The sequence below is a fragment of the Pteropus alecto genome, unplaced genomic scaffold, assembly GCF_000325575.1.
Source record: "Pteropus alecto unplaced genomic scaffold, ASM32557v1 scaffold21, whole genome shotgun sequence".
NCBI lineage: Eukaryota > Metazoa > Chordata > Mammalia > Chiroptera > Pteropodidae > Pteropus > Pteropus alecto.
In genome coordinates, this window is record NW_006436282.1 from 439,871 (window position 1) to 449,395 (window position 9,525).

Below are 9,525 nucleotides of genomic sequence, written 5' to 3' on the forward strand. Positions count from 1 at the left end.
GAATATTACTTTGAAATCAAAACATCTTTAAGTAACTAATTTCTCCATTTTCTATTCATTTGAAAACATGTATTTTACAACAGTATTATAGTAGTAACTATGAATGCAAATTCCTAAATTCCTCAATAGAGTTAGCATCTAAGGCACAAAAAGATTTGTAAGATAAAACTTAGACTTTACCTTTGACAACCGATGGAACGATAAACAATGCTGCTTCTCTGCCCATCTTCTCCCCATCCAGAGGAAATTTCTTCAGCAGTATCACTCGTTTTCCTAATCATTTTTTAAAAAGTCAGTAAAGATAAAAATAATAGGCTTTTAAATTTTATAAATTTCCTTCAGAAAAAAAATTAAAAGGCAGCATTAAGAGGAATTAAAATCTAAAAATAGTCAATTTTATTATGCCCTAATAAAAACTGATAATTCTGATAATATTCATTCTGTGGACAATGAACCAGTAGACACATGGTCCCGGTCTTGACATACTTTAAGACAAGCTTCCTATGCACAACAAGGAAAACTGTCCTGCTAAAGACTGACAGAGCGGCTGAACAGCAAGGCATCTTGCTGGGTCAAAAGGTATATACTTCTTTGTTCCGTGGGGATGTAGATGGTAAGAATTTTACTATAGTTTAAGCTGGCTAAGAAGGGTGGTATATATAAGTTGCAAAGTCTTAAAGTTTAGCATCTCTTCATTTAATCTTTAACCTCCTCTCTCAATTTCAGTTTTTATTAAAATCTGGTTGAGCTATAGACTATCGTTCTGAATTGTAACCACCATTCTTAGTCTGTTTTTCCTGATTTGGCAGCAAGGGGACCATAATCTGATAACCTACAAGTCTTATATTCTAAAACTTCTCAACTTCTAGGTATCTTTGCCATGATTTTTATCAACTCTTCCAATCTCCTCACCCTAAGAAACAGAACCTTTTTCATGACTGAGGTAGGAATGCCTGGCTGGATGCTTTCTGTGAGCAGATAGATAATATGAGAGTTCAAGCAGCTTCACTTATTCACAAAATAGTGGAGTCAACATTTGTGATTAGTATGGCCCATTATTATTATAGCCCCTAAACAATTATTTTACAAAATGGACACATATAAAATAGAAATGTTAGATACAGAATAACAGTCTAATATATTTTAGAGGCAATATTTCTTGTCTGGCTTGAGGTCTTGTCCCACTTTTATCTTGCTGCTTCCCCAAACTCAGTTCTGATCCATTGTTTAACTGGCTACTTTGCAAATTATAGATGTAACTGTATCTGTTGTGGGGGAAAAAATAATAGCACTGACTACAAATTTGGGAATGAGGGTTCTAGTCTTACCTCCTCCACTAATGGGAATATTATTTTAGTATGTTGACAACCTATGGCTGCATTTTATAGATATGAGAATGACCATATACCAATTCCCGGAACCAATTTAAGAATTTCATGAATAAGTAAGAGTGGTAGTGTTTCCTAAATTATAAATAGCACTGCACAAAAAGGTAAGGCATAACTACTGCTATATAAAGTCAGTTTCTGATTTTCATGTGATGCTTATATGAGGAATCATATTACTCTATAAAAATAATTCATTTATTTAGAAAAACTCAACTAAGATAGTCAGGATATGGTATGGCTCATTAATATAACAGTCTATTTAGTTAAGTAAAACTTCTCTATTTTAATTTCTCTTATTAAAAGCTACATGAAAAAGTATTATTACATTTTACTAAATATATAAGGCATAATTGTGGTAGACATGTTTCAGGGTGCCTATCCACTCATAAACTTCTAAGAGAAACTACCCAGCCCTCTGGGCCAGGGGACATTTTTGTTAACACTGACACTACTTATATCCCTTCTTCTTGGTGAACGGACTGAGTGGTAGAGTTTGGCTAATTCATAGCAAATTATGACTTCTCTGTATCAGCTCAAATATGTGATTTGGGTTAATCAGACTTGTCTCAAGAATCTGATCTCAGGATAGATCCTGATAACTCTTAACAATTTAGTAATAGTAAAACAAGTCTGGATGAAAATATCAGAGAAGTCTAAGACTGTAGAAAAGATTGACAAATTTATGGCACCCAAACAGAGCCTTCACATGTCTTCAACACCACAAGGATAGTCTCCTTTTTAGCTAAGATCTCTAGATCATTTCATTAAAAGGCAATCTGATAATTAAAGAAAGGAGATGCTCTTTGTAAGACTCAGAATTATACCAAAGATCTCTAGAGAACAAATATCCGAAATAACTAATAAATCAAATCACAGGATTCAGCCTTATTTCTGCAACAAAACAGTCTCTGTACTGAAACAGATGAATTAGATGACTAATCTCTTTAAAGATGAACAAACAGAAAAAACACTGAATAAGCTTAAAAAAAATAAAAAAAGAGAGAGGTATGGTTTACCTCACTAACAACTGTTTCAACTGCTGTTTGACTGGAATTAGCTTTACTTTTTCAATTGGTAATGCCTTAGCCTTGGACACAGTTTATAATTTCTGTAACTTCTACTATCTGCTGCTTGTGAGGTTATGGCCTGAGAAAACTGACCATGCATTTTTAATCAGTTTCATTGGTGAGTCATTATCTAACATTTTAAATGATGTCTCAACCTTTCCAAGGTTAATACTTCTGTAATTCAGTTTGCTTCTTTGAAAAGGGTTTTCTTTTTGTGAGCAAATGAGAAGAAAACTTTGGCTACCTGGTAACTTACAGGACTCTCTCTAACCCATGAATCTTAACTTTCATTCAGTTATGGAGAGGTTTATAGTTTCCTCTGTCTTGGAGTACAGAAATAAAAATAGTTCAAAGATACTTACCTAGGAAACTATACTTCTAGCAAAAGTAGTTTGTACTCTTAGTTTTCAAGCCACCCTTTGATTTTCCTTTCTCTATCGAATAAATCATTAACACTGTGACTTATTTAAATATTTTTCAACTTAAAAAAAAAATTAAAGTCAGGTTACTTCTGAAAGAGGCTTGGCTGTACCTTAAAAAAATTTTGGAGTCAATGGAAAGGAACACAAAAGAAACTGATTTTAATATATTTTTAAATGTCTTTCGCCACAAGCATTTAAAGCAAACTATGTTAGAAAGAAAAGGAAAGACAAGACAAGACAAGAAAGAAAAGTTTCCTACCTTTGATACCCTGGTTTGCAGGAGAAATTGGTTTCGTGGTTTCTACTACATAATCCAATATGCCTTGTGTTATTTCACTGTGGCCTTGAAGTTTAGTTTCCAACAAAACTTTCTTTCTCTTTTTTTTTTGTCCTTCAATAGGAACTTCATGCAACAAAATCTTAGATGAGAAAAATAACATTAAGAGAAAGTTTAAATTTATTTGCCCTAGAACATAAGCCAGCAGTCTCTTAAACCTAGCTGCATATTAGAATAACTTAGGAAGCTTTTACAACAATATCAATGCAGTTTCATCTCAGACTTATTAAATCAAATGTCTAAGAAATAGGGTATTGACGCTGGAAGTTTTAAAGTTACCCAGGTGATTCAACAGTGCAGCCAGAATTAATAACCAGTATGTCAGAGCACTGCTAAAGCAGCAGCCTCCTAAGAATCCCTGCAATACCCTTTAATAAGTTTCAGATAACCTTAAAAAGCAGTTTAAGCAAAATGCTACAGAAATTAGCTGGAGTTACATTAGATTAGAATTATTTTATGATGTTTGGAATGTGTTGCATAGAGAAGATAACAATTCTGGTTTGTTTGCTGTTTTTTGCCTTAATCATACTTATTAATTTATGTAAAATAATTGAAGACTACAGAGAACTTAATCACCTAAAACTTAAATGTAAAAAGATATTTTTAGTGAACTGTTAAAAATAGTTCTTTGAGAAAATAATGAAAAACAACATTTAGAATATAATTTGAATAAACTGACTTTCACCAAATTTTTTTAATTTTTAAGAGCCATTCCATAAATTATACTAAAAACTAAATCTATAAATTATAAGGAGAACTCAAACAAGTACCTCTTAATATCTAATAACTTAAATCAATGAATAGAAAAATGGTCAAAAAGTATGCTGCAGAAAAAAAGACAGTGATGGACAGAGATCTAGGGTTATCAATTCTAGCTTGTCAAGATCTAGGTTGTCAACAAGAATTTACAGGATATGGTAAGACTATTATGTAAATGAAAATGATAACGGAGAATGACATCCAATGGTAGCAAAGCAAATGTTAGTAAATTGTTCTCACTTCATATGACTTAGCTTTGTATTCCCGAGAATTTAGACTGGCAGTATTCTTTGGACGAATAACAGCGACGTATGCATCTTCTACGTTTTCTGGATTTCCCATCGCTTTATAAAACAAACAAACAAAGGAATTCCTTGAAAGACTAAAGGACACATCATCACTTTGTAAAACAACTAAATGTTGATTGTTCTATCTCAGTAATATACTACCTAAAAGGCAAGCCCGAGATGACTGATATATCTTACCACTGAACTATTCAAAACCTTAGCTTATAACTTAAGACTTCCTTGTAGATCTTTTTTCCTTTTCTATTAAAAGTTAAAAAAAAAAATTTAATGGGAATACATACTTTCAGAAGTCTTAACTGCATAAAAATCTGCCTTCTGTACCTAAAAAAAGTGATAAAATTATAAAAATGTCTTGTAAATACTAAGTAAATATTGAGTCAAAATAGTTATTCAGAATAAACACTTATTTTCCATAAATTACACACATGAATGTTATATTGTTAATTGTTTGGAAGCTGGAACTAGGTAGTGGCCATTAACGTTCTCTCCCAAATCTTTAGAGAACTTTGGTATGTGACATTTGGATGAGCTAAAGTATAGTTTATAATTTTCTTTGGAGGTGCCCATCACAGTTAAAAACATCTGGTCAGTTGATAAAAGCTTTCTGATGAAGATATAAGAATATTTTTCACTTCCATTATCAATGCCCTAGATAATACGAAATTTTTCTTCCAACATATAACATGTACATACATACATGTATCTGCACTTTCCCAGACTAATTTTAAATTTGCACCGGGTAATTTCTGACAAATAAGTGAATTTCAAACACTCTCTTGGTTGTTTAATAGTTCTATCTCATTAAGTGCTATTATTTGTGTGTGTGTGTGTGTGTGACTAGACTAAAATGCATCTCTTGTACTGAATATATTTTATTTATCTTTAAAAAAAGCTTCCTCTCATCTACATGCCTGAACAGTTCTAAAAGAATATAAAACAATAAGTTTCCCGGCCATGTTGAAATAAAACTTCAATTTTTTTTAAAGCCCATTAAACATGCAAATGATCTGTTCATATTTAATGAGTTCCTTATTGTTTCAACTCTCATAGAGAGGAAAAAGGAGATCATTTTCGAGAAAGGTTTTTGATTGTCACTTGAGAGGAGGCAGAGGAATTTATTGTTTTCCCAATTGCAATTAAAATCATTTTGGAACCTTTAATTCAATTCCCTATATAGAAAGAAAAAGCCTTATAATTGGAAAATTTCCTTAAAAAGAAATTCTTTTAAAATTCAGTAGCTTTTGGCATTTTAAGTAAACATTAGAACCATTAAAATTACTATACACAAAAATTGTAATTATTTAAATAATTGATTTTAAAATTTATTTTATTTTGAATTATAAAAATTTTCATTGATTTAGATCCAGTGAAACTAGAGTAAAACTTTAGGATTGAGACATTTGTTTTGAGGACACATCATTTATTCCCACTGTATACCTGATGGAATTGTTTTCAGTATAGTTTTCCATAAGATCATTCTTGAAGCCCACCCCTTGCAGCAGAGCTTCCTATAGTATGTGAAATTGATGAGGCCTTTTTCTTCTCAAAATTTCTACTTAGCAACTACTTTTCACCTCAGATTAACAATGACTTCAAGATAATAAAACTTCACAGATTATTAAATGTTGGATGCCTGCTTGAAGACTTCAAGCCCCTCGCCAAAAAGAGTATTGTGTATATACTGTATAACATATATGGCACAATTACATAAACACTTTTTCTATTAAGCACCTAAAAGAGAAATCAAGTAATTGTTAGTTTTCTAAACACAATTTAAAGCAAATCGATTCCTGTGCTAGTCAACTTATATTTTAAAAAAAACCTACTGCTAAATTCTTTATCAATGCCATCACTTCTCTAGGATAGTATTGCACTGTACACTCACCTTTTAAAAGATAAACATGTGATGTAATAAAAAAGACGTAACCATGAAGATTATAGTATTTTGTTTTTACATCATTTACTGTTCACATACCCCCAAAAGATTCTAGAAATTGATTTTCAAGAAATATTCATACTTGAATGTTTGAAATATACATACTTCTAATGACAGGAAAGAAGAAAACAAAGGCTTAAGTTAGGAAAAGAATAAAAGCTACTAATATATGAGAGTAAAACTATTAAGGCAGAAACACATGCAAAGAGATTGGAAGAGAATAATTTTAGCTAGAAATAATAGAGAAAGGTATAGAGTTTGAAACATGTTTAAACTGAGTTTTAGATAAGGTTCAACTTACTAAGTATGAGCCACATTTTGTTATGCGGCTCATTCTACTCTGGAAAATGCTTAGGTATAAATGATGATATGCTGCCTAAGTAATAAGACCTTACGAATATGTAGAAGTGGTTCTCAATTGGGGGAACCACCCATCAACATCCACTACTTGGAAAGACATGCATACCTCTTTATTCAAAGAGCTGCTACCCAAAAAGTACCTACCTGGGATTATTTGAAAATATGTAGGGGCATTTCTGGTTTTCACTATGACTAGGGGAGGGGAGGTGTACAAATACCATTTAGTCTCCAAGGGGCAGGTTTGTTAACATCTCTTTACTGTGCTAGACAGTCCTGGTTAACAAAATTCCAGTGTCTTTAATAAGAAACATCTGCTATATTGAGTACACATGAACAAACTTAAAAACACTTTTGCAATGAAGAAAGATTTGGTATGTGAATATGGGTATGATAAATTTAGTATCAGAAGTCAGAGTCAACAGGATGATTTACCAGTTTGCAAAGTGCATGCTAATAGTAATTACCAAAAATGATCAGAAAGTGTATGTATCTTCATAAATAAAAACCAAAAAATGGAACGTTCTTTTAGGGCTCTGTGATATGTTCCTGAGACAGAAAATGATCCCCTTTCCTCCATTTTTAAACACCGTTTTTCAAACTTTTAAAACCCATACCCATTTCAAATAACCAAACCAAAAAATCTTATTGTCCACGTAGTTGAAAATCACTGATAAAACGCATTTTTTTTATCTCCACCAGCCAAAACGGTTTTATCAAGTTGTCCTTAAGTTTTTATTGCTTTCATTTTCTAAATATAACACTTCATGTGCTTTTAAAATATGACTAACACCTTTATAGGTGTTATTGCTTTACTGCATTATTGCTTATTATGTGCTAGATACTGTGCTAAGTGCTATACATATACCCTCATTTTATTTCCTCAAACCTGATGATGTAGGTATTACTGTTATTCTCATTTTACAGAAGAAAAAAAGAGTGGCTAAGTTACTTCCCACTTCCCCATTTTCCTGGAACAAATCCACAATTTTAAAGCATTATAACATTAAAGAGAAAAGATGACAACTAAGTATCAATAAGAATTCCCCTACGGGGATTTTTGACCATAAAAACCTCAATCTTTTGCTACTTAAATTGGTTTATGCTAATAAACAGAGAGGAAGCAATAAAAAGCATAAGAGAAAATAGCAATGCTTCTTTTAACTCAGCTTGCTTTCTTTGTCCCTTCAACCAATTCTACCAGTTGTCACATATTAGTATCAACAAGCGTCACCCATAATTTTACAACTTTATTAAGCGACATTCTATTCTGCAATTTAAGATATTTAATAATCTTCAAACGCTTTTGAAGACAATTGTACTAAGTTTAGCTAACAGAGAAGGAACTAAGTAATAATTGAAACTGGGAACCAAATGAATTCCTATAATGAACAAGTACATTTAATGAGGTTATTTTAGGGAGCATGATTTCATCAGTAGTGTATCTAAATATGCTACATATCAGTTGTTACCTTAGTTCTATAACCCAATTCTAAGGGGGAACCAACTAATACATTAACATGAGGTTAAGGGAAAAAGATCACGGAATGAATTATTTGTTTTTATATTGTTACGAAAACATTCTGAGTTTGTGATATCTCTCCCAAATAAAATGAGGCCATCAAAGCAGTTAAAACACTGGAGATGAAGAGAGAAACTGTGAAGACACATAAGCTCTCCAAGAGAGTCAGAGGAAATGGAAGCGAGATCCTGAGTCCGGTCAGCGAGATCAAATATTTCTGGTGAAGCTACAAGCACAGGGGAGAAACAGCTAAGAAAGCAAGCCAAAAGACAGACAGAGATGTAGAGAGGAGAAGTGAGTTGGAAATACATGCTGTGAACCGCTTTCCCTGAAATGATAAAAGTAAATACTGTTGAGGACGTTTTTCCTTCCCCACCTATCACCGTCCACCACCAGGAAAGGATGTGTCTCTTTGCTCAAAGAGCTGCCACCCAAAATGTGGCTTTGGCTTCTTTGTAACTGCCTGTAAGAAATAAATTCCTTGCCTGGAGAAACTAGATGTCGAGATAGTTCAGCCTCCCACCTCTGTTTTCTCGCCGGAGTCTGGATCTTGCTGCTCCTCGTCTCACCCCTGCGGGCGGCCGAGCACCTCCCAGGTCGCTACATTCAACTCACTGGGTCGGACAGCCACCTGGGGGGCAGGGGACCGTCACCGCTTTCTCATTCCTCCTTCCCTTCTATTTCCCAGAGGCCAGGCCCAACTTCCTGTGACAGGAAACCTCTTACTCGCCACCAGAAGCTGCCCGGCGTGTTCGGTCGCGCTCCCCACCCCGCGCTTCAAGAGCTCAGGTGTCTGGATTCGAATAGCCTCTTGCCCACGGGCTCTTTATTGTCCTTCCCTCTCCTCGCACCTCAGCACCAAACACCCCTCATACTCTCCCGAAACGAAAGGGTTCCAGATCCTCAAAGGCCCTAGCTTTCCATCCCGCCGCTACCGGGGCGAGGAAACCGCTTCCGGGTTCACACTCCTGGCAGCCTCGCGGTTGGCGGCGGAAGAGCTTCCGGGTCGGCGGCCGAGTTACTGCCGTACTTGCTGCTGCTTGCTGAGGCTGCTGGCTGTTTGGGGCTGGTGGCGGGTGGCTCGGGGCTGAGGTGGCGGCGACGGGCACGCCAGCGGCTGAGCCAGAGGCGGGGGGAAAGGAGGAGCGTGGCTGGGCTTCGCGCGCGCGCGCGCACAAGGCTGGAACATGAGCCGGACTTGACCGCGAGGCGGAGGCTAGAGCCACCGCCCCCTCTTCCCCTCCCCCGAGTGAGGCAGCGCGGCGGCCGGAGAGGGATGGGGGGCGCCCGCCGACTCTGAGCCTCGCCGCCGGCGCCTCTGGTTCACTCAGCGTTCCTCGCGGATCTCTGGTGCGCACCCTCGGTCCCGGCAGTCTCCGCCCGGCGGGCGCACCGGGGTCGGCGAGGGGGGTGGCGCCCGCCCGGGTGG

The 9,525-nt window shown here is 35.9% G+C and overlaps 2 protein-coding genes across 5 annotated transcripts in view; one reads left to right on the forward strand and one right to left on the reverse strand.

The window, feature by feature from the left end:
- KRIT1 (KRIT1, ankyrin repeat containing) overlaps positions 1 to 9,100 on the reverse strand; it is a 40,246-nt gene extending 31,146 nt beyond the window's left edge. The window contains exons 1-5 of one of the 4 annotated variants that reach the window (XM_015589441.2): positions 8,620 to 9,100; positions 4,563 to 4,602; positions 4,214 to 4,317; positions 3,137 to 3,296; positions 181 to 273 (exon numbers count right to left, since the gene is read on the reverse strand). In XM_015589441.2, coding sequence (XP_015444927.1) covers positions 181 to 273; positions 3,137 to 3,296; positions 4,214 to 4,315 — 355 coding nt within the window. In that variant the 5' untranslated portion in view covers positions 4,316 to 4,317; positions 4,563 to 4,602; positions 8,620 to 9,100. Of the gene's footprint in view, positions 1 to 180; positions 274 to 3,136; positions 3,297 to 4,213; positions 4,318 to 4,562; positions 4,603 to 8,581 lie in introns of all 4 variants that reach the window. The other 3 variants (XM_025046893.1, XM_006911888.3, XM_015589440.2) reach the window with 3 other exon arrangements.
- Positions 9,101 to 9,166: 66 nt separating this feature from the next.
- The window catches only part of ANKIB1 (ankyrin repeat and IBR domain containing 1), a 112,082-nt gene continuing 111,723 nt past the window's right edge, over positions 9,167 to 9,525 (forward strand). Inside the window, exon 1 of the mRNA XM_006911890.3 lies at positions 9,167 to 9,446. The gene's annotated coding sequence lies outside the window, so the exon portion shown is untranslated. The remainder of the gene's footprint in view (positions 9,447 to 9,525) is intronic.